The sequence below is a fragment of the Ruditapes philippinarum genome, unplaced genomic scaffold, assembly GCF_026571515.1.
Source record: "Ruditapes philippinarum isolate M1 unplaced genomic scaffold, ASM2657151v2 ctg7255_1_1_1_1, whole genome shotgun sequence".
Taxonomy (NCBI): Eukaryota; Metazoa; Mollusca; class Bivalvia; order Venerida; family Veneridae; genus Ruditapes; species Ruditapes philippinarum.
This window is the reverse complement of record NW_026867224.1, coordinates 21,945-48,645: the sequence shown is the minus strand read 5'-3', so window position 1 is coordinate 48,645 and position 26,701 is coordinate 21,945. Positions and strand designations below refer to the sequence as shown.

The following is a 26,701-nucleotide window of genomic DNA, read 5'->3' as shown; positions in this document are numbered from 1 at the left end:
GGAGCTTTTGGCCTGGCTTCAGCATGTGTGCTAATTACGTCAGACATTTCATAGAGATTTTAGGGCGACTAGAATTTTGCTTTTCAGATCATATAGGGCGAAGTGGAAAATATTTACAGCGAAGTTTTTAAGAATGACGTTATTTTAAATCAAAATTCAAACAATAATATTTGCAGCAAATAATAATAGCTATATACACTTCATACCCATTGTACATGGGATGAATCGGGTTGCCTTTCAAGGTAATTGGCTACATACTCAGATTTAAAGGTACATTGCCTCCAGATGAGTCAAAATATTTCAATGGGAAAATGTACTAAGATGATCATGTAAGGAAAAGTAAATAGTTTCAAGATTTAAGATTCAAGTAATATTTTACATATAATGTGCGATTAATGACCGATTTTTCAGTATTTTTCAGTATTTACAACTATTTTTCACTTGCGTTACTAACGCAGTAAATGCTATTTATGCATATTTTGACCACTTTTTGGTAATTTGCCTGGTTTGTAAGTGCCATTGATAATGTGTAAATTTTGGTTATTTTACAATATTACACATTCAAATACATTTTCAAAATCGTCACGAAAATCACGAATCTGGAGGCGCGCTGCTTTAATACCTTTGTCACAAGAACTTAAATTATAAAGTTTTTTTCTTAACAATTAACATATTATCTTTATCTTCTTTAATGCAAAGATGCAAATACAGGTGTGACATACATCATTTAGTTGTTTTACCTCTTTCTGTTCTGAAACAAGAGTCTCTAGAACAGTAAATTTCTTTTTTAAATCGGCATGTTCTATTTCCATCTCGAGTTTTTCCTTCTTCTCCTGGACCATTTGTGATTCAAGTTCCATAATTGTTTTCTTAAGTTCTGAAAGTTCTTTTTCATTTTCAAGCTTTTCCCCCTCTTTTTCTTCCGACATCTTGGTTTTAAATTCTATAAACTTCTTCTTCAGATCATCGTATTCCTCTTTAGTTGCAGCATCGTCAACTGAATATAGAACTTTTTTCATTTCTTCATTGATTTGTCCCAGAATTTCATCAAAGTCTACAGTAGTTATAATGAAGTCCTTCTTCTTCAGCTAATGAAAAATATCAATTTCTTTTATATTTTCTGTCATAAAAAATGAAGCTATGTGATTTATAACACTTACTCTTCTATACAACAAATTATATATAAGGTAAATATCAAAATTATCTCAAAAACAAGAACGTGTTTGTTAAACACAAATGCCCCCGGCTCAGATTCTTGTCAGTAGCAATACTTCAAAAAATGTTTACCCATTCACTCAGTTATGGACAGATATCGCAAAAAATTGTAAACACAAGTTTTTATAGCTTGACAAAGTCATGGCATTTTGTAATTGTGAAAAAATATAAGTTGCCAAGTCATTGCTCTGACTTGTGAAGTTGAAAAATATTCAACTTCATGCAAGTTATCTTCCTACCAAATATGAAATACATCTGTCATTAAATAAAGGCTGTATGGGCAAAAGTGTATAAATCTATTTTGAGCACTGGTGACCTTGACCAAACCGACCCCTAACTCTATCCAAAAGAAGAATACCATGTAAGTTATCTTCCTGCCAAATATGAAATACATCTGTCAATAAATAAAGGCTGTATGGGCAAAAGTGTAAAAATCTATTTTTGGCACTTGTGACCTTGACCCAAACTGACCCTTTACTCCATCCAAGGAAGAATACCATGCAAGTTATCTTCCTACCAAATATGAAATACAACTGTCAATAAATAAAAAGCTGTATGGGCAAAAGTGTAAAAAATTTATTTTTTAGCACAAGTGATCTTGACCCCACTGATCCCTACCCCAATCAAAAGGAAGAATACCATGCAAGTTATCTTCCTACCAAATATAAAATATATCTGTCACTTAATAAAGGCTGTATGAGCAAATGTGTAAAAATCTATTTTTAGCAATGGTGACCTTGACCAAACTGACCACTTACTCCATCGAAGTTTATGTTTCTATCAATCATAAATAACATCTGTCTATAGAATAAGGTCAATACACCTGTAAAAATGTAAAAATCTATTTTTAACATTGGTGACCTTGACATTGGTAACATTGACCTTGACCCAAATGACCCCATACTACACCCAAAGAAGGAATAGTTTGTATTAAAACTAAGACATCAACTAAACAAGAGGGCCATGATGGCCTGAGGTCGCTCACCTGTATATAGCACGCCCCCCCCCCACCCATAAGAAGATGTTCATGCTAAACATCTAAGCTCTAGCTCATTGGGCTTTTTAAAAGAAGATTTTTTTAAGTTTTTAGTATACACATATAGTTAAAAACAATGACACCCCTGGGGCGGGCCCAGTATTGACCCCAGGGCTTTTATTTGAACAAACTTTGTAGACACTTAATAGAAGATGTTTCATGCTTAATATCTAAACTCTAGCTATTTGGGTTTTTTCAAAGAGGATTTTAATTTTTAGCTATACACATATAAGGAAAATCAATGACCCCCGGGGCGGGGCCAATTTTGACCCCAGGGCTTTTATTTGAACAAACTTGGTAGACACCTATAAGAACATGTTTTATGCTAAATATCTTAGCTCTAGCTCTTTGAGTTCTTTAAAAGTTTTTACTATATGCATATAGGGAAAATCAATGACACCCTGGGGCGGGGCCAATTTTGACCCCAGGGCTTTTAATTGAACAAACTTGGTAGACACCCATAAGAAGATGTTTCAAGCTACACATCTAAGCTCTAGCTCATTGGGCTTTTTAAAAGAAGATTTTTTTAAGTTTTTACTATACACATATAGTTAAAAACAATGACACCCCTGGGGCGGGGCCAGTTTTGACCCCAGGGCTTTTATTTGAACAAACTCTGCAGACACTTACTAGAAGATGTTTCATGCTTAATATCTAAACTCTAGCTAATTGGGTTTTTTTCAAAGAAGATTTTAAGTTTTTGCTATAAACATATAAGGAAAATCAATGACCCCGGGGCGGAGCCAATTTTGACCCCAGGGCTTTTATTTGAACAAACTTGGTAGACACCTATTAGAACATGTTTGATGCTAAATATCTTAGCTCTAGCTCTTTGAGTTCTTTAAAAGAAGATTTTTAAGTTTTTACTATATGCATATAGGGAAAATCAATGACCCCCTGGGGCGGGGCCAATTTTGACCCCAGGGCTTTTATTTGAACAAACTTGGTAGACACTCACTAGAAGATGTTTCATGCCATATATCTAAGCTCTAGCTCTTAGGGTATTTTTAAAGAAGATATTTAAAGTTTTTTCTTTCGGTTGCCATGGCAACCAGAGTTCTGCATGGAATTAAATTCTTTGAACAATTTTTAAAGGTGACCACCAAAGAAACATTCCTGTGAAGTTTGGATGAAATTGGCCTAGTTGTTTATGAGGAGATGTCATTTAAAGTAAAAGTTTACGGACGCCGGACGAAAAGCGATCACAAAAGCTCACCCTGTCACTTTGTGACAGGTGAGCTAAATATAAAGGCCGTATGAGCAAAAAGGTTTATACATGTATTTATTTTTTAAACCAGTGACCTTGACCCTAGACACCGCTTACACCAAAAAAAATTAGAGGACCATCAAAGGTATCCACCTACTAAATATGAAAGATATCAGTAAAGAAATTAAGCAATTAGGAGAAATTTAAGATAAATCTAACTTGCCGAAATAGGTTAACCAGACAAGGCCCTATTTTCAAAGTGAAAAAAGGGAAATAACTGGGAAATATGGATGACACAGTTATATAACTTGGCAATAGCATGTGCTTTGTATTGATAAGTAAGTGTGGAAATTATAAAGCCATTAGTATAGATAAACTTAAATTTTTCAACTTCCCGTTTTGGGTTAACCATTTTTCATTTTTTTAAAGTGTAAAAAGGGCAAAAAACTTGGTAAATAAAAAGCCGGTTTGGATTCCCCAATCATGATTGTTTTGATTAGAAAGGTGAAAATTAGAACCCTTGGTCAGGAAAATTAAAAAAAACCCAAACTTCCCCGTTCTGGGTTAAACCTGTAGCGACGGCGGAGTCCGGCCAAAATGGAAAAAGGGGGCCCATTTTTTTTGTTATTTCTATTTTTTTAATAGAGGGCCAAGGGCCCCCTATTATTGTTTTTCGGAATGAATTCTTTGTTCTCCTTTTTTTTTGTTTACGTTTTTGGCCCTTTTCGTGTACGACGGTTATTATATTGCCGGGGAAAAAAAGTTGTTTTTTTTTTTTTAATATATTTTTTAAGGGCTTCAAAAAACGTTTATGGGGGGACTGTGTGGTATAGTCATTTGATTGCCAGATACCTCTATTTTCTTCACATTTGTTTTTCTTACCTATTACTAACAAGCTTAGATCTGAATTTTTGATATTCACATTTCGGAAGTATTTATAAATTATATTTGATTTCATCAAGAATTTAGATATGTTAACTTAAGGCAGTTGTTACTTAAATTTAACTAAAATGAACTAAACTATTGCTGAATGCGATTCATTACCCCACCAATGTCCTTGACAGAAGATGACTTGGAAAGGAGGTTAAGGGAATAACTTTAGTGGCACAAATACATATAATTATACATAATGAAATTATCTCTGGTGAAAAAAGACAATTGTACAGGTAATTGTCAGGGCATTTTTGTCAAAATTGTGAAGGGGCCTGGACCTGTTCATTTTGTGGAAAAAAAGCGTGATTTGTCATAAAATTGTGAAAAAAAAATCCATATTATTTGGCATTTAGCAACATTATAAAACCGGAAAATCTGCTTCAAGTCGGTACTTTAACCCGCTTAATATGTGCTAAAACCATTTTACTTGATTAAAACTACCGTATTTCTGTGTTCTTGAAATTGACGTAAATCATGTTTTACCAGAACGTATTGTCAAATCATGTTCAAAACAGTTACAAATAACCCTCCATTTTTCCAAACAAAAGCAGTGAAGTTAAGAAAATAGCATAATTATGTCAAAATGTAATTAAGAGTGGAAAAACTTTGCATGTGACCCTTCATATATTATAAAGTTTCGAGTGAATATCTGTTCTAGTTTCAGAAACATTTAAGTATTAATGGTTATATCAGAACATTTTCTAAGCCAAAAAAGGGGCATAACTTGTGTCATAATTCAATGGAATGGAAGAATTTTCGTGAGCTCACTTGTTACCATTCATATTAAATTTAAATTTCAAGTAAATATCTGTTCTGGTTAAAGAAATATTATAGTAAACAAGCAATACTCATAGTATTGCAGGCAATCCATAAGTCCCCTACCGGTTAGAACCCCAGCAACTAAACATTCTGATAGGCCATTGGCCATTCAATTTTACCAGTGAATGAATGACATGAATGAACTTAAATCTTTTGAGTTCTAAGTTTGTCTATATCACAGTAATGTGTTAAGTTTCCCTGCCTAATAAGGAAATTATGTTTATACAACACATAATCAAGAGGTCCAATTTTCTCAGGATGAATAAGTATAAATAATGTTTCAACTTTTCTCTATTTTAAGTAAATTTGTTGGAAAAAATCTTCAAAAGTGATCTCAGGAAACAGTCTTTATGAACAGACAGACAGACAGACTGAAGGAGACTCTTAGGTTACTTTTTTAAACATCCCTGTTACCAAAATATGACATATTTTAATACAAATTTTTAAAGAGGAGATACATGTAACTCTTGAAATAACGATGCCAGATTTATGAACATTGATGTGAGTTTTACTTTAAGTTTAAAGATACATGTACCATTTATTGTCATAAAGAAGATAAGTAAAACAAGAGCTGTCGGAAGGACAGCACGCTCGACTATTCTAAGTGCTTGATAGTAAAAGAGCCTTGATAATGTTAAATTTTTTAAGTTCACAAAAGGGCTAATTTTTTTTTATAAATTCATGTTATAGGCCTTAGAGAGAGTCTAATTATACAGTATTGGCTTGACTATTCGGAAGGTAATGTCACAAGGGTGTTTTATTGAATATAATAATACTAATTACCTATGAAAAATAAATTTGACAGACAAGGTACAAAGGCTTGTTATTAAGATGTTTTATCAAGAAATCACTGCTTTATTATTATGAATGCATAAAATTGTCCCAAAAAAGGCACAAAGTGACAAACCCTTCAGTAGTTATTGAGATAACAGCTTACAAACAAAACTTTACCATGAATTTCTAAGTTGAAAAAGGGGAGAAAAATCAGCCTAAATGCAAGATAGAATTATGGATCTTTGTCAGTGACCTACAATTATAACCCTAAATGCATATGTGAAGTTTTAAATAAATATCTTTAATAGTTATTGAGATATGTAAAACTTGCATGTAAACATTAACCAAGAGACTAAGTAGAAAAGGGGATATGAATCAGCCTTAATGCAAGATAGAGTTATGGAACTTGGTCAGTGACATACAATTATGACCCTCCAATTATGACCCTAAGTGCATGTGTAAAGTTTCAAGTAAATATCTTTGAATACCTTTAACCTTTAACCAAAATTACTAAGTTTCAAAGGGGCAAATAATTCTGCAAATATTGCAGGCAGAGTTATGCAATTTTTGCACACTGATGTACATTGTTACAACAAAAAGTATTTTAAATTTCAATTGAATATCTCAAGCAATAATTGAGATATTTGACTTTACAAAAAAACTTTAACAAAAAAGTTCCAAAGGAGCATAATTCTGTCAATATTGTAGGCAGAGTTATCCCACTTGTCAATCTGATGTACCTTGTTACTTTAAATAAGTATTGTAAGTTTAAATTGAATATCTCAAGCAATAATTGAGATATTTGACTTTACAAAAAACTTTGACCAAAATTTCTAAGTTAAAAGGGGCATAATTCTGTAAATATTGTAGGCAGAGTTATCCCACTTGTCAATCTGATGTACCTTGTTACAATAAATAAGTATTGTAAGTTTTAATTGAATATCTCAAGCAATAATTGAGATATTTGACTTTACAAAAAACTTTAACCAAAATTTCTAAGTTAAAAGGGGCATAATTCTGTCAATATTGTAGGCAGAGTTATCCAACTTGTCTATCTGATGTACCTTGTTACTATAAATAAGTATTGTAAGTGTCAATTGAATATCTCAAGCAAAATTGAGATATTTGACTTTACAAAAAACTTTAACCAAAATTTCTAAGTTAAAAAGGGGCATAATTCTGTCAATATTGTAGGCAGAGTTATCAAACTTGTCAATCTGATGTACCTTGTTACTATAAATAAGTATTGTAAGTTTCAATTGAATATCTCAAGCAATAATTGAGATATTTGACTTTACAAAAAACTTTAACCAAAATTTCTAAGTTAAAAAGGGGCATAATTCTGTCAATATTGTAGGCAGAGTTATCAAACTTGTCAATCTGATGTACCTTGTTACTATAAATAAGTATTGTAAGTTTCAATTGAATATCTCAAGTAGTAATTGAGATATTTGACTTTACAAAAAACTTTAACCAACGCAGACGCCGACGCGGACGCCGACGCCGGGGCGACTACAATAGCTCTCATATTCTTCGAATAGTCGAGCTAAAAATAACAATTTTCAAATATAGCATTAACTATAATGTATAGTAAGTAAAAAAGAAGAAAGTCCATGAAGAAATAAGAAAGTTAGAGAATGAATAAGAAAAATTCAAAGTTTAAGGAGGAGATAATTCTGAAAATATGGATCTAGATTTATAAACCTTGTCATATTATTATGATGTGGGAGTTTAAAGTAAATCCTATAAGGAATGAAGAAGTTGGAGTAAAAAATACCAATTTCTCGAAAAAAATCTAAGTTCAAGGGGGGCATTATTCTACAAATAGTCTTGCTAGAGTATTTAACCTTCTCACAAATGTAGAGTGATAATAAGAAACATATATATGAAGTTTGAAGTAGATACATTAAGAAATAAAGAAGTTATTTAAAAATGACAACATTTTTTTTTATAAAAATTCTAAGTTCAAGGGAGGTAATTCTGATAATTTTTGTGCTAGAGATGTAAACCTTGTCACATATGATGTGATTGATGACCAGAAACTTATATTTAAAGTTTGAAGTAAACACCTTAAGAAATAAAGAACTTATAGTGAAAAAGCATAAAAATTCAAATCAGAAATCTTGAAATTCAGTCTATTTGTTGCCACAGCAACCAGAATTTCAACTTAGGAAGAAAAGAAACAAGAGCTGTCACAGGAGACAGCGAAGCTCGACTAATGAAATACTGGACGCAGTAAAGAGGACAAAATTATGAAAGAAAAATCAATTATGTATAATTATGTATTAAGTTACAGTAAAAAATAACATTTGTTAACATAAATTCCAAGATCAAGGGGAATAATTCTAGAAATAGTCATGCTAGAGTTATGGGCCTTGCCACACAACATTTGTGTAATGATAAGAAATATATATTTGAAGTTTGAAGTAGATACCTTAAAAAATAAAGAAGTTATTATATTTCTTAAAGAAAATCCTAAGTTCAAAGAGAGATAAATCTGTAAATATTGCTTCAAGAGTTATGAACATTGTCACATAAAATGTAATTGATGATAAGGAATAAGTATTAGAAGTTTGAGGTAGATACCTTTAAAAATAAAAAAGTTAAAATAAAAAATACATTTTTCTAGTAAATAAATCTAAGTTTATGGGGAGATAATTCTTGCAATATTGGTGCTAGAGTTATGAACCTTGTCACATAAGATGTGGATGATGATAACGTAAATATAATTGAAGTATGAAGTTGATCACTTCAGAAATAAATAAGTTACAGTAAAAAATAATATTTTTTATGGAAAATTCTAAGTTCAAAGGGAGATAAATCTGAAAATATTGGTGCTAGAGTTATGAACCTTGTCACATAAGATGGGGATGCTGATAAGGTACATATATTTGAAGTATGAGGTTGATCCCTTAAGAAATAAAGAAGTATCAGTAAAAAAATAGTATTTTTAAGGAAAATTCTAAGTTCAAGGGGAGATAAATCTGAAAATATTGGTGCTAGAGTTATGAACCTTGTCACATAAGATGTGGTTGATGATAAGGAACATATATTTGAAGTTTGAAGTTGATACCTTAAGAAATGACAAAGTTATAGTGAAAAATATTTTACTGCACCAAAACTTTAATCTAAAATCTGGACGCGGACGCCGACGCCGGGGCGAGTGGGACAGCTCTCCATATACTTCGTATAGTCGAGCTAAAAACCTACATAATCTCCATACTGCCAACTATCTATATATCAAGTTTCATAAAAATATTTTCAGTACTTTTGCGTTATCGCGGGATCCAGTTTTGTGGACAGACAGACTGACAGACGGACATAGGGTAAACCTAAAGTCCCCTCCGGTTAAACCGGTAGGGGACTTATAAATTTAAAGACATAAAAATGGACTTAACTTTGTCAAAATACAAAACAAAGTTATCCCACCCCCTCCACTTTTTTTAGTTATGAAACTTGACCTGCCTATCTTACTTGCGACACTTCGTACATATTTGAAGTTTCAAATGATTATTCTGTTCTAGTTTTAGAAATATTCAAGTACATGTTAAAATTTCAGAAAATTTTCTAAGTCAATTTTTGACCGTCAAGTGTGGCCTTGACCTTTAGCTGGCATAAGGGTAAGATGGGTTCTGCACATTGCCCAGTTGGGGTGAACATTTGAGTCAAGTTTGAAGAAAATCCTTCCATTAGTATCGAGTTTATAGAGCGGACACATCAAAATGGAATACAGAGTTATGAAACTTGACCTGCATATCTTAATTGTGACACTTCATATACATTTCAAGTTCCAAGAAAATACCTTTTCTAGTTTCAGAAATATTCAAATACATGTTAAAATATAAGAATATTTTCTAAGTAAATTTTTACTTTCCAAGTGTAACCTTGACCTAAAGCCGGCAAAAGGGTAAGATGGGTTTTGCACATAACTATGTTGAGATAAACATTTGAGCCAAGACTGAAGAAAATCTTTCTATTAGTGTAGGACTATAGTGGACACGACATACTGTGTAATATTTGATTGTTTGATTTGACCTTCAATTGTGACCTTGACCTTGAGCTGACGCATGGGCAACATGGGTTTTGCACAACCCTTTGTTGAGCTGAACATTTGAGCCAAGTTTGAAGAAAATCCTAAAATTGGTATAGTATATATAAAGCGGACAAGATAATGGAGACGGACGGATGGACCGACAAAGCGAATCCATTATACATTTTGTGGTGGGGGTATAAATTAACCACTTTAAGCACTTTTTTCTATGTGACTCTGTAAAATTTGCTTATTCTAAATTATGATTTCAAACTTATGTACACTTACATCTTGAAGTTTCCTGACAGCTTGTTGTGCATCTTGTCGATGTAAAAGATCTTTACCATCTTGTAGAACAGCTATCATGTCATCGATATAACAATTAGCTTTGCTCTCCTCTAGTTCCATATTGCTAGAATGAAAAATCTCGTTTCGGTACTGCCGCACCTAATATACAGAAAACAAATAATACAACATTCACATAAATACAGTGTTCAGCAATGAAACTAAACACAATTCTTAAGTTGAGAATTAAAACTGTAATGAAGGAGTTACTTTAAAATACTTAACATAATAATCATTATTATTATTGTGTTTAAACCGCATATTATATAAAAGCAAAGGGAATAGAAATGACTTTTGATAAATGTTATAATTATTTTACTGAAGTAATGGTATTTAAATGTGTTGCATTTACTTATAAAGCACAAATAACATACTTCTGTACATTTTACAGCAAGGCTTAAAATAAAAAAAAGTTTTTGTTTCCCATCCACAAAAATTACAGCTAACCAAAAAATTGTATTGCAAAAAAAAAAAATTGTGAATAAGATTTTACATTTGTTGCAAATTGTTTCTGGCAAAATAACTGTATTAACCTCATAGTTATATGGACATAATTTCAGCTTAGTGCGGTAATCAGTTAACTTCTATAAAAATTAAAAAAGAGTTAATCAATAACTACACTAAGTTAACAATATTCTCTTTTACTTTTATATTCAATTAACAAACTACATTTAAATATTACAGTAAAGCTTAGGGCTTCATGCCTCCAGATGAGTAAAAATATTTCTATAAAATCAAACTTGAAACTAATATTTTTGAAAAAGTAAAATGATTTAAGATTCAAGTAATATTTTACATGTTACATGTATGTGCAATTAATGACTGCTTTGTCAGTATTTTCAACTACAGTAGAACTTGTAAGAGTCGAACTTTGATTTCTGAGTCGAGATTTTATGTGTCGAATTTTTCGATGTGTCGAGGTTTTTTCGTGGTCCGTGTAAGTAAATCTAGTGCAATTTACCACAAATAAGTCGAAGTTGTTCGATTATTTTGACACCGTCGATCTCGAGACATTTTTCACACCTTATCTTAGGCTGCGAAGACGATTTCCAATCAACTTGTGTGACAGGTGTTAATTACACAGCCGTGTGTTCAAACAGCCTTTGTTTGCGATAAAATGTGTGATAAAATGCTTTAATCGTTACTATTTTAATTGCCGTAGTGGTATTTGAAAGTTGTTACGAGCCAGGCGTAACGAGAAAGAAAAGCCAGCAACAAACTTGTAACAATAACAAATTTATTACAGAAAAATTATTAAAGAAAAATAAAATAACAAATTATGTTAACAAATACCTGAAGTCCAAATGAAAATGAAAAATTACAAATGTCTAGTCTGATCCTGGAATGATCCTTTTTAATAGCACAGTTAAATCCAAGTTAAATCCAAGAACACTTTAGAATAAATTCCCACAATAAAATCCACGAGAATAATTTATTTTAAAATCCAAGCTCCAATAATTCACTTAATATCCAAGTTGAATAATACTCCAAATATATTGATTTCTTAAAAGGTAACTGATGACTTAATAGATCACTGATGACTTAAAAGGTAAAAGAAAAGAAAAATATGCCGTAATATATATAAACTAGGAACATTCCAGAATAGTCTATTATGTTCTAGTGTAATCATAATCTAGCACTTTCAACAATAAAGAACAGTCCGGAAGTTTCTAACTAAATATAATGCATGAGTTTATCTACAACAATTAAGAAAGTTCTAGTACATACATGTAGTTTATGTTCTAAAAATAGAACAATGATAATATTGGAAATACCAACTGGTCAGATACAAACTATATACATGTAATATGTTGCATACATAACAAAGTAAACAGTAAGAACTACTTTCATTTGATTACATCCTTGACCCGGTGTCGCATGAGAATAACAAGCGAAATATATACTATAAGTTGGTTATGTTATCGCCCTTTCGTATTGTTACGCCTTTTGTAACTCTATTGTATACGTCAACAGGTAGTCCAAATAATTAGCCGTGAAAAACGTTATTTAACATGCTATATTTATCATTGTAAAATGTGAATATCAGATTAATGATGGAAAAAACATGAAATAGGTTTCGATATACTAGTGACGGGTCGAAATTTTGTCATGGAATTGAGAGCGATTCATGAGTCGAAGTCCCGATGTGTCAAAGTTTTTACGCAAGTCCCATCAACTTCGACTTACCGAAGTTCTACTGTATATTTCTACTGCGTTACTAATGCATTAAGGGCTATTTATGCATATTTTGACCACTTTTTTGTAATTTACTTGGGTTTTAAGTGCCATTGAAAATGTGTAAATTGCTTCTTTTAAGTTATTTCACAATTATTGTACATTCAAACACATTATCATAATTTTCATGAAAATAAGCATGAAATGGAGGCGTGCTGCTTTAATATTTTACAAAATTTAAAATAAACATAATAATTATAGTAAACAAATGTATTTACCTTTGAAAAAAGATTGTTTGGTCCTGCAACATTGCATCCAATGTGACTATGAAAGTAATTGTTATTTATGATAACATGAAGCAACCCAGTGCAATCAGTGTCGACTGCTGATGTCTTGTCCTTGTACCCAGGAGCATTTATAAAACATTTGCAAACCTCCCATGGTTCTGTTGACCACTGTTGGACATCACTGTTTTTCCAAAAAGGTACTGGTGGTATTGATGCATGATACTGTATAATGCTGTCATAGATGGCACCACATACATTGTTTGGACAGGGTCTCTTATTATTAGGAAAACAACAGTTACATTTATCTTGATTGAGGGGACATATCCCTTTTGAGACTCGGACATGATCTGGCTGGAGAGTTGTTATCTGACAGGTGCCACATGGTACGTTTGGTTGAGGAGTCTTTGTTTGTTGTATTTTGTTAATAATATCGTTGTGCTGCTGTCTTCCAATGTCATCACAAAATGGCGCAAGTCCCTCTTTAAGATAACCCAAGCCTAGGCCAGCCTTAACCCACTGTCGGTATTTGTTGTTCTTTAAATGTATCTCATGTGCCATCTTGATTTCTAAAACAAACAAAAAATATTTTTAGCTACAATTGGAAAACCATTATTAACTATGACTGATCACAAACACTTGTATCATACTATATTGCCCTGAAAGCTGGCCCCAGTTAAGGGACCATGAACTTTGACTTACAATGAAGGCATTGCTACTATCACTAGAGGGCCATATTAACCCCAGATTGATCATCTATGATTCGCTGTTAGAAACGGTCATCACATATTATACAGAAGTAGATATTAATTGTTCCTCATTGAGCAGCCAAAATCAATTCAACCATTTCTACGTCTCGAGTAGAACTTGGAAGACATGTACGTAATACGTCATCTCGAGACATTTGTGTCTTTTTTCTTTGGAATTATAAGCAAGGAAACTTTACAAACCATAAAAGAAATAACAAACACACCTCGATATCAATTATAAATCTACTTTCCATAAATGTACAGTACAGCTTAAACAATTAACTAAAATCGGTCAATGACTGCGATTATTTTACGATTGGATTGTCACGGCAACGTCCCTGCTACAGTTTTGACTTTCCATTATCACCCGATCGGGTGCAATTTGTGCTGCGAAATATCGTCACTGTTGATCACTGTGAAATATTGCAGGGACATTCCGCTCTCTTGGGTGACCAATGATCAATTTATTACACGCGGTAATTTACTAAAATACATATGTACGTCTGAAAAAAATAACACACCCAGCATTTGTCTCCTTAAATATCTGAAGGGCAGATAATTGCCCGTTTTAAAAATTTTAAACTTTAACAAAAATTCATCGCAGACTGTCAATATTCAATTGTGCGAAAATACACGAAAACACTCGCCAACAAAGTAGCATAAATAAATAAATGAGATATAATGTATCCAACTTAAATAACATACGCAAAATTTACACACATGATGACCTCTGACAATTGACTAGTCTGCTCTTCAAAAGAATCTGCCAAACTTTGATGTTGACACATGTGTATTCCCTACCAAAGAAGTGCCGACACTCAAATGACTTCCTCCAATCCGTTACATGTCAATGCTTTTTACGAACCTGTGCTGGTAATGGGAGGCCACAACTTGTATGCCTTCTTTATATTATATACATGTATATAGGGCCAAGGGGTGTCATCGATTCAATCGATATCGGTGTATCAACGATCTTTGTTATCCGATTCGATATCGATTCCATTTTTTAAATATCGGATATCAAATGCACATATATTTCTAGCTAAAGAGACTTCAGCGAACAGTTTTTATAGAACTGATAGACCTGTTTACTGTTGCAAAACGTCAAAATAAAAGCAACATATAAAGTTATGGAAGCCAGAAACAATTTTTTTTTAAATGAAAACGGAAATCAATGCCAAAGTTACCTCCCAGTGTCTCTAACGAATGCTGCCTAATTCCGTTGTAATCTCGCATGCGTGCTAAGTGAATGTTAAGACCCCTCAATTCAGATTTCAAAAGGGAAAATGCCAAGAAAAATTTGTCAGTGTTAAACTTTAATAATTAATCAGGTTCTAAACACTATAATTTGCCAATTAAACCTGGCTTAATTGGAACGGCAAGGACGGGATTTAGCATTATCAGTAACTATGTAATAGCAACAACAACAACTAAAGTAAAATGGAAAAGGCTTTAAACTTTCTAGTTACTAATCATTAGTTTTTATTTATAGCTATATGATAAAAAAAAGAAACAAATTGTTCAGTTTTCATAGTTAATCATTTTTGCATTTGTCTAAATATAACTGCTTTGTCAGAGTCCTAGTTACATTATTGTTATATATTGGTTAAATTGAGGTCAGAAACTGGTTAGATTCATGTCTGAAATAATTAAGGAACGGAATAATTGGTTTATAATTTCTACTTTCGTTTTCACCAAAAACCTTTTGGTCATAGGAACTCTGGAACAGGACCGCATATTGCGGCGCATAAATCCGGATTCGTACCCGCTTTACAAATTGTTTGTCCGACCTTTTAATATCTTTTCATATTATGCGAGCGGGTGGTCTTTAATTATCTAATCTCAATTTAATATAATCTGCAAATTTAAAAATCAGTGAAATTTACGGTATATTGAAAAAAGGAAAGGAGTGACATCCGCCATTTGCCGCAACGTTCGGCGAAAGTTATCCCCCTTGATATGCTTGATTTTTGTTTTAATTTTTCTAGTACTCTCTTTATGTCACTCAATACATGGGAAACTTTCACATTTCCTAATAAGGAATACCAGATGAGTGCCTTGAATATTTATCTATGGATCATGTTTTAAATATTCCTTTTTTTCAGTTAGGCAAAATCTATTAGACCATATTACTAAAATGTCTGTTTTCTCCATGTAAACAAATCATAACACGAATACGCCGTTATAATGCCGACTATACATGTCAAACACTAGTGCATGTCAACACGTGTAACAATAAACCGTTACGATACCTGATAGTTGACAACGATAACGGGAACAAAATTCTGAAAAAATAGTAATCAAGTGTAGCCAAAGGGGGAAAACTCATGCCGAACGTTGCGGCAAATGGCGGATGTCACTCCTTGTCTTTTTATATATAAATACCGTAAAATTTCACCAGTTTTAAAAGTACAGGCTTCGCGAAACTGCTGAAAAATTTGCCTGACATTCGGTCAGACAAACTTTCAATTCTTGTCTGACCCAAAGAACTTTTGTCTGACCAAATTTTTTCCCCCAAATATATGTATATGGTAATACCTTGGTGTTTTTTTTTAAAAACATAACAACTTTTAAAGATTTGCAACACAATTTTATTCCCTTAAATAAAACATTAGTTTATCCAGATTGATGCATGGACTCACAGGCGCTAGTCACATATATTCAAATATTTTACATAACCAGTCTATATATGTATATAAAGATATATACTATATAGCCCATATAAAACTTTAAAAAGTTTGTTTCAAGCACCTGTGGATGGACTCTGTTTGGAAATCAAAACATTCATGATCAAAGCGGCCATTTTTCCATTTACCCACAAATTTTCTCGGCGGGCGCCTGGACTCGTATTCCTTTTGTTTCGCTTTTTTTCTTCATTGGATAGTTTACGATTTTTGCCGGGCGTAGCGCCAGCGTAATAATGTATCCACATACAGGGCCAAAAAACCCTTCTTTAAAGACGCCGAATATCGGCTACTTCCCCAACCAAACTAGCCTCTTTTTTTCCCCAATTTGGTCCAAAAATTTCCCCAATCGCTTGAAAATCCCCTGCAGAATTAAGAACTGAATTAACAGAAAACAAGGGTGCCATAGTCACAAAATACGCCCGTTTACGAAAAAGCTTTAGATGGAGATGGGGGCATTATGGATAAGTGTTATCTAGCAAGCAAGTTTTTATTTTTGGCACTGTGTTGTTAAATGAACCTTAAAACAAATCAATAGGGAAGATATGCACAGAATGTGTGACCTTGACCTTGGTCGCAGGGACCTGAATTTTATGCACGGCACTCAGCCTCACAATGATGAACATTTGTGCCAAATTATATTGAAATCCCTCTATGCATGTAGAAGTTTTGCTCCAGACAAGTGTTTTTCTATGAGCTCTAACTGTGACCTTCACCTTTGACCTAGAGACTTGATTTATGTGCAGGGCACTACGTCTCATGGTGGTGAACAATTCTATAAAAGTAACATTAAAATTCCTCCATGCATGTAGAAAATATGCTCCGGACAACATCTGGATATTTAATCATCTCCAGTGACCTCGACCTTGCAAATATTAACCTAAATTAAATGTGTAACACCTGTAGTCATGATAGTTACCATTTGTGCTACAATCCATCAATAAATGATGACTAAATGGTCCCTATAACCATCTTCAAATTTTTATCTGAACTTTGACCTCTATGTGTAACCTTGACTTTGGTCGCAGGGATCTGAATTTTGCATGCGACACTCAGCCTCACAATGAAAAACATTTGTGCCAAGTTATATTGAAAACCCCCTATGAATGTAGAAGTTTTGCTCCGGACAACCATTTTTCAATGAGCTCTAAGTGTGACCTTGACCTTTGACCTGGAGACCTGGATCATGCATGGAGCAATACATATCATGGTGGTGAGCATTTCCAGTATTATAAAAATCCTTCCATACATGTAGGAGATATGCTCCAGACAAAATCTGGATATTTCACCATCTTTAGTGACCTTGACCTTGCATTTATTGACCTAAAGTACATGTGTCACAGCCGTAGTCATTATAATGACCATTTGTGTTACAATCCCTCAATAAATGATGATTAAATCGTCCCTATACACATCTTCATATTTTTATCTTTTTTTAAACGGGCGTATAAAAAGTACATGTAATTTAATAACTAAAAAATTCTGATTTAAGATTTTATTCTAGGGAAATACATTTCATTACAATTCTTAATCTTTGAATGAGCTGAACTGATATTTACTTGAAAATTAAAATATAATTAAATTTCTATGAGAAAGTATTTACATTTGATAAGGTAATTACTGTATGATCTTTATGAACAAATACCAAGTCTACAGAACACCATAGTTATCACAGTTAAGTATCTTGACCAATGAATGAAACATGTGTAAATAAATGTTACATTCTTTACAACATACTCAAGTCCAAGAAAGAGGATTATTTCATGCCCTTTGATTAAATTCTATTTTTAGAAAATAGATCAAGGGGAGTAATTGTGTAAGTCATTTATGAACAAAGTAATAACTTTGTTGTCTCCCTTTGATTAAATTCTATTTACAAAATCTGGATATTTCATCATCTTTAGTGACCTTGACCTTGTATATATTGACCTAAATTATATGTATCACAGCCATAGTCTTGATAATGACCATTTGTGTTACAATCCCTCAATAAATGATGACTAAATGGTCCATATACACATCTTCATATTTTTATCTGAACTTTGACCTCTAAGTGTGACCTTGACCTTGGCCGCAAGGACCTGAATCTTGCACGCGACACTCCGCCTCACAATGGTGAACATTTGTGCCAAGTAATATTGAAATCCCTCTATACATGTGGAAGTTTTGCTCCGGACAAGCATTTTTCAATGAGCTCTAAGTGTGACCTTGACCTTTGACCTAGAGACCTGGTTCATGTGCGCGACACTGCTCCTCATAGTGGTGAACATTTATATGAAGTTTCATTAAAATCCCTCCATACATGTAGGAGTTATGCTCCGGACAAAATTGGACGCCGCCCGCCCGACCGCCCGCCCGCCAGGGGCGTTCCCATAATACGTCCCGTTTTTCAAACGGGCGTATAAAAAAGGAAAATATTTAAGATTTCTTCGATCTTTCATCCAAACAGCGTTGAAAACATGAAATCCCTGTATGTAAAAACAAACCGTGACCTATTAATACGGGGAAGTCAAAGACCGGGCCCGCGAAGCGGGTCCTGGCTTTGGCTTGCCCGGCTATAGACTACACGTGTATATTTAAAAGAAAATCAAATAAAAAACAATTAAAAAATATATAGAATTCTATACCTATCAAAGAAATTTTCAGTGTCAGTTCTAGTCGGGCGCCGCCATTTACAATGTAACTCAATGATAATAGGCGGGGTATTCCGATAACGGAACAAATCTCAACTTTTCGGATTAGTAATAATAGTCGAGTGTTCCGAGTGAAAACGGAAGCGGTGTATGTAATATCGAATGACACCTTTAAAACGAAAGAATGAAAGGATTTTTTAACGACTTCCTCGTTCATAGGCTTTGCCTAATTTCATATTATCCGCTTAGAGGGGTGTGCACATTGATCGTATAGAATTTCATTGACTCGCTAAGCATGACGCAATATACTGTATTATACCCTAGAGAGGTATGCATAATAGTTGTTAACATTTCATTGTCTCGCGAAACATGATGCTGTACTTTTTCAAAAGCTAAAAATAGATGACCTTAACTCTAGTAAAAAACCGAAAATCTATCTTTAGATGTAAAAAGATATTTACGGTTATTTTACCGCTACAAAGGTAAGTTATTGTACGAAGTTATTGTACGAAGTTTAACTAATAATTTCGAGTACTTAAATCGTTTTCATTAGTAGAACTGTAACTAAATTTTTACAACATATATGTTTTTGTATACCGGCGCTTTACGGCAAAGTTCAAAATGTCGCATAACTTGACACATTACACAAAAAAATTAAATTGTCCGACTCCAAAAATACCAAAAATATCACGGCTTGTTTTCAAAAGAAAAACGTAAGTGAATCAAGTAAAGTATCAGATACACCTTCGGATACCGATCTAAAGTCATTGAGATAGAGAAGTGTACTTCTTCAACCACTGTTGATCACTGACACTTGGGGTTTGGAGCTCAAAACGCCTTTAAAATCCAAATAAAATGCATATTTGTCAATCCAAGCACATGTACTGATCATATATATCAAAAAAACTTAATATAAGCCGTTTTGAAAAAAATTCATATTTCAACATCTATAATAACCCCAAGTGTCTGTGCTGTTGATGATGTTGTCATTGTTGATAAAACGGAGTCCGAGAGATCAGAGAACGCTCTGGTGGATGAGTTTAAATCAAGAAAGAATAGGGAAATGTTATTATAAATCAAGAATCAATGAATAAAATTGGTCTTTTTAGTTATTAGAGAGTCTATGTTGTTTAATTATTTTTCCATATTAATGTTATATATCCCTTTCTTGACGATTATGAAACAGCCCAATTTTTCCCCAAATATGCAAAAATCGCGCTTATTTTCCCCAAGTAAAAGGCTAAGGCCCCTTCCCCAAAAAAGGTGTTTTGGCCCTGACATACTGCCAGTTTTCAATCACAACCACTTTTCAATCATCCCTAGAATTTTTCTTATTTTTGACCTTATTTGTCATGTAACCAAACTGTAAGCACATCTTGTATTCACCTTGACTACATTTATTAGCAGCAATGTCAATTATGGCGATAAAAAAGAAAATGCTAGCATTTTAGTTCAAAATAAGTAAAATGTGTGTTTTTCACTAATCCTTTTTTTACCCAGTTACAAATCGCAATAATTTTCTAAAAATAATTGACTTACAGACTCAGTTTTTTGTCATTCTGCATAAATGGATATTAAGTTGGACAACTGTTTCAATATCATGAAGTCATAATGTTTACTGCACTTTGAAAGCTATTATTTTAATATGTACATATTTTACCATACAATTCTTAATTTAAAGGTAATACGTCAGTAAAGTAATAGTCACTTAACCAAGGAAAAACATTCTCTCTGATAACTTTTCAGTAAGCTTTCACTAGAATGGGGTCATATATTAGACCCTAAGATCCTAAAAATTTCTCAAGAACATGCTTTCTCTGTTATGCAAATTGAAATGTACATCCATACCCCAATTACGACAGCTTTACCACTGCAAATAGATATCTAGATTGAAAAATGGCATTATAATTAGGTTACAATTGTTTATTACCATTTATCTGAAGTTGAGTTTGTCAAAATTTCTCCATAATACATAACTGATTATATTTTAACATTGTTTGACAATTTTTATGTGGTACAGTTTATATTTTGTTAACTGATTGAAAAGTGGTTGTGAAATTTTGAAGAACAGGAAAATGGGTCAGTAATGATTTGTCCTCGATTCATAATAATAATTCAGGTAATTTTTTAAAAAGTTGGTGCATTTATTAGCTAAAATGATAATATTCGCAGAATTGAAAGAGATTTTTTTTAAATATAATTTCACTGTCAGTTATTGTAAAAAAAATCTGTTAGCTGATCGGAAAGAGGCAGTACGGGGATAGTAACACCGACATTTTGGTTATTGACAGTCGTATGTATCGGACACTTATAATGAAACGGCGAATCAAAACTCGTTTTACATTTTTTTATTCAAGGGAGAAAACTCGGTCTTGATCGGTCTTGGATATATCCTGGTATTTGTACCGGACATAAGGTCCGGAACTCCAAAAAAAATATCGGACCGGCCTGATATTTGCCGGACATGTCCGACGGTCCGGCAACTTTCGCGAAGCCTGAAAGTAACAGATTGGGTCCAAGTGATAATATATTGTTTGAGGCCATATGCTCGGATAATACTTAAGAGATATTTAGATGTAGCGGAAACGTTTTTAAAAACCGTTACACGATCGAAAATATGCGCCGCAATCTGCGTTCCTATGCTTTTGGTAAATCACAGGAGCTTGAAATTCTATCAATAATCGCTCAAAAGTCCGATCTAAAAAAAATCCATACCTATTTATTACCCTTCCAGATTGTTTCTGCCTTTTTGATTGGATATTGATCACCCGAAAGAAATTGATATAACCGAGCTAGACGGGTAATATAGACACTAAATTTCCCCGTTTGGTACCCAACGTTGTAAACAATATGCGCTGAGGTGATGCGCGTACGGTTCGATTTTACGCGGTGTAAATTCCGATTTAAAAGCACCTTTTAACTGTCAAATGATAAATATTTACCAAAGTTGAGTAATGATACATATAACCATCAGTATCGAAAACAAAAATGACCTTGTGAAAGCTTGACATTAATTACAAAAAAGTGCGTTCAACAGACTACTCCTTTTCTATTGTTTACTTTCGTAAGGTACGGGAAAAATACGTCATGTATTTATGTGACGTCATGTTGTGACGAAGAGGTATCCTAAAGGGAATCTTATTTCGACGTTTCATTTGAAACAGCAATGATTTTTTAAAAAATCGTCTAAACTCGGCAGGGGAAGGGTAATAAAATTATTATTTTGGTTTTGGAGTGATATATGTGGATATATTACATGTCAAGATAAAATATCACCCTCGCCTAACGGCTCGGGTGATATAAAATCTTAACAGGTAATATATCCACATATATCACTCCAAAACCAAAATAACATATAATATAAAAAAAAACACAAGGAAGGAAACAACATTTTTACCCCACCCACTTTAGACAACAGCAATTTGCCGATAATATCATTTGTCACGTAAATATCCGAGCTAAAACAAATTAAGTAAACATATAAACACTATTTAACTATTAACGGTTATTTTCTCCCTCACTTCGTTCGTCCGAAAATAAATTATTTCTTTCCTAAACCATATAATACAAACCAAGAAATAAGAAAACTCAGATAATGTTCAATAGAAGTGGGTTTACTAAAGCTCGAATCTTCCATTTAGGTACTACTAAAGTTCCCTCTGCCCCACATTTTATCATATGTTGAATGACCTTGTTTACTAAGTGGACAGGAGGTACTAACTAATTATTCTTTCCTGACCAATCAAACGCAAATGCATCTACTCCTGATGTCCCAGGGCACCAAAACTGAGAATTAAATATTTCAACATGTTTGTTTCTATTGTCAGCAAATCTGTCAATATGAAACGGACCCCACACATTATTAAAATATTGAAACACTAAGGGTGAAACTGCCCAATCATCAAAGTCCAAAATCTTACTGTAAGCGTCAGCTTCTACAGTACAGATATCGAGGAATATGCAAATTTCTGCGAGTATCGAGTAATTTCAAAGCATGTATTATTCATTCAAAATAACAATGTTGTCGAAAATTCTTCGTTGATGTAAAGTATCACAAGTGAAAACGAAAGTAGACAACTTGATTCATTAATCAAAAGGAAAGAATAACCGATGATTTCCCGCAACGCTCAGTGTCAAAAACCTATTTAATTTAGTATTCTAAAATAAGAAAATATAGATTCTTTTTTGCTTTGTTTATACAAATTTATAATTATTGTGTAAGCAAAAAAAGAAGAAGAAAAAAAAAGGAAATACATGGCAAAACAACCACGTGCTTAGGTCGATTCATTCCATTGACATACTATCGTAAGGGAAATTATACTTTGTACCAGAACTGAATAAAAAAACAACATTTTCTTTAAGACAGTTTACAAAGTATTCTTCAGTGAAATGCATCTGCCTTGGAAAGTAAACTTCTGAAAAAGGTAAATGTCTGGCTTTTAGATAAATGTGTACCAGTTACATAAATCATACCAAACTGATTTCCATGTGAAGTACATGTACGTCTCCTTTTAATTGTTGGTTGATAAAAAATCCGTGAAATACGAGATATAATACATCATTCCATACAATGCACTAGCCAAAACAGCGACACCCTATGTCGGCATGTACATACCTGCTTTTAACATTAATGTTTAAATTTATTTTACTATTGCTTTCAGAACAATATAGAACAGAGTTAAGAAGTTCGATCTGCTAGGCAATTCTACCGATGTTGGCAGCACAAGAAAGGACAACATTAAGGAATTCATTTATGAAATTCTACCGATGTTTGCAGGGGGGAAACAACAGGCGCTGCGTCGTCTCAAAAATAAAACCATGAATTATAAAACAAGAACATTGAGATTGGCAGTGATTTTTTAAAGGCATGGCGGTCTTTTTCAATCCACATACGTACATGTACAATGCATGCCCGCTTGCTGTGACGATCAAATATGTTCATATGCTATTATAAAAATATTGTTTTATTGTCTATGAACAGTACATGTACGTGAAATCGGAAGTAGTTAAATCTTTGTCAAAACTGTTTTTTATTTTTATAAAATGACATGATATAGATGATGTAAAAACCATAAACAAATAAAACAAAAAGACAAATAAAATGATCATTTTATTCTTTGCTGTTTTTATTTTTTGTCAATTTTTGTAATGCTGATTACATGTGAATGAATTACGGGAGCAGTGCGCTAGGTAAGTTGAACGGCCTCTGTCAACTTGTTAACACCTCTATAACTCTTGAATTCCTCCATAATGCCTGAAATAAAAAACAAAAATCTTAATTTAATAATGATCATGACTTTTGATATCAATATCAACATACATCTACATATGACTTTGATAACAGAATGATACCGACAGATTTTCGGAGATATTCTTGGAATAAAATTACAACAATATATTACTAATTTTTATGCAGCTTTATTTAGAAACGATTAAGTTAATGGTAATTCTCAAAAATTATATATAAATCAAGTGTCTTCTAATTAAAACGGCGGATGTGACAGGTTGACACGTAACTAAAATACATGTAAACAATGGATTATGAAGAAACGTACATGCACATCATGACAATTTTTAAAACTATACAAACCAATATAAAAGTTGGGAAAGTCAATTTTTTTGATGTGCACATGTTATCAATGATTAAAATATTATGAAGATCGAAACTCATTTTCCACATTGAAAAAAAAAAAACACAACACAATATTTTTGCACCTGAAATAAATTAGAACGGCACATTATCGGTATTTGATGCATTTAGAAACATTTAAGATTAAGAAGTTTATATAATTAATTCATTTCTTAAAGAAGTATAAAAAAATGTTGGGCCGTTATTATATGGATTTTTTAAATCGCTTTATGTTTTTGATAGAATTTCGGGTTCCTGTGGTTATTGCTACCGACCTAATTAATCGGGATAAAAATAAACTTGAGAACTGATGACGCTTACGGTAGTGATTTTTTCTAATCAAATGTACCTTTCCACTGTTTCAGGGTAAATTGAAAACAACAACCGTAAAAATCATCTTTATTTTCGAATGGTAATCTAAAGAATTAAATTAAATATAAAATGAGATTGCACTTGCATTTATTTACACCAGCTAGACACCGACACGGAGTTACGCGGTAATTCTCTCTCGGAGTCACGCGCTTTTATTTTCGTATCGGAGTCACTTTCATCACACGTTTCTCACGCGGAGTCACTCGTTTTTATGGACAAATACTCTCGCGGAGTTGCGAGTGTTTTCCTCGATCCTCGGAGGAATTTGCATATTCCTCGATATCTGTACTGTACATTCATATCTCTTGGAACCCAAGATGATTCCAAGAGTATTTTGTGTTGTACACAGAAGTCAAATATTCTTTTTGCAATAGCCTGCAAAATAACTTTTGTGCTTCCACGACTGCAAATTCTAACTATATTCTGATTATCAGTATAAACCTTAACAAATTTACCACTCAAATGTTTCTCAAAGGACTGTAATGCGAACTCTAAGGAACGTAACTCTCTAAATGTTGAACTCTGTTTAACCTCTATTTCAGTAAATGAGACTCTAGAAACTTTTTTAATTGAGCTTAATAAAACTCCCGCCGCCGCCTGATTGCTGGCGTCGACGAACAAAATTCTCTCTGGCATTCTACCGAGAGACACTAACGACCTAAAGGGAAGTAACTCTAAATTCTTAGACCAAAAATGTAACTCTGCCAAGGACGGGGAATCTAGCGAAACAATTGCATCCCAAGAAACGCTGTTACTTATGGGAACATGAAGATTTCGTGTCATAATGTGACATACATTCCCAAAACAAAATGACATTGATATTATTGTTCCTACTATTTTTGCCAATGAACGTGCTGTACATTTCCCTTGATTCTGCATACAACTTAAAATCATGTGCTTAAGCTTTTCAATTTTTCTAATTGGAATTTCTACAAGACCTTTAGATAAATCCCACAAACTTCCCAACCATTCTAGGACGGAACAAGGTTCCCATTGACTTTTTTCTTCATTAGCTATTAAACCTGCTCTAATTAAATCCTCCCTAACCTGTGAACTTACTTTATAGCATAATTCTGGGCTGTCTGTACCCCAACCGTCATCCAGATATACAATAATCTTAATCCCCATTCCTCTCCAGTATTTAACCAATGGCCTTAAAAGTTTAGTAAACAACCATGGAGCTATAGATATTCCAAAAGGGAGAACTGTAAAAACAAAATATTTATGAACACCGTTCTCTACCCAAGAAAATCCTAAGTAAGTTTGATATTCTTTATTTATGGATACGTGATGATAGCCAGATTTTAAATCAAACTTAAACATTAGATTACCCTTTTGACAAAAATCTAAAGCTTCTTTCTGACCTTCAAACTTGACTTTCCTTTTTAACACGTGCTTATTAATATGACGTAAATCTAAAATAAGCCTCTCTTTACCATTTGAGTTTACTGAAACAGTCAACGGATTAACACAAAAAGGTTTACTTTTAACTTCAATAACGCATTGCTTTTCTAAAAGTTCAGAAATAGCTGACGAAACGAATTTATGATGTTTCACAGAAGAAAGATTGTTTCTTAAATAAACAGAACTAGGCAATGTCTCAAACGGAATCTTAAATCCGTTTCTTATAACGTCTTCTATAAATGTATTAACTTTGAGATTTTTTACCCAAAAATCAATGTGTCTATTGATACTGTCTTTGACTGAAATTATATCATTTTTCTCGAATTTTTTGGAAACATATGAATTAAAATACTTAACTCTACTTTCCGATACTGGCGTCTGGTTTTCTGTTGTGGCGGAGGGTTGCAGCTTA

General features: G+C 33.1%; 1 protein-coding gene across 1 annotated transcript in view; it reads right to left on the bottom strand.

Moving 5' to 3' along the window:
• Nucleotides 1-650: 650 nt before the first annotated feature.
• LOC132735339 (uncharacterized) overlaps nucleotides 651-26,701 on the bottom strand; it is a 28,137-nt gene continuing 2,086 nt past the window's right edge. Inside the window, exons 2-4 of the mRNA XM_060722280.1 lie at nucleotides 12,813-13,387; nucleotides 10,303-10,461; nucleotides 651-1,088 (exon numbers count right to left, since the gene is read on the bottom strand). Coding sequence (XP_060578263.1) covers nucleotides 666-1,088; nucleotides 10,303-10,461; nucleotides 12,813-13,379 — 1,149 coding nt within the window. The 5' untranslated portion in view covers nucleotides 13,380-13,387 and the 3' untranslated portion in view covers nucleotides 651-665. The remainder of the gene's footprint in view (nucleotides 1,089-10,302; nucleotides 10,462-12,812; nucleotides 13,388-26,701) is intronic.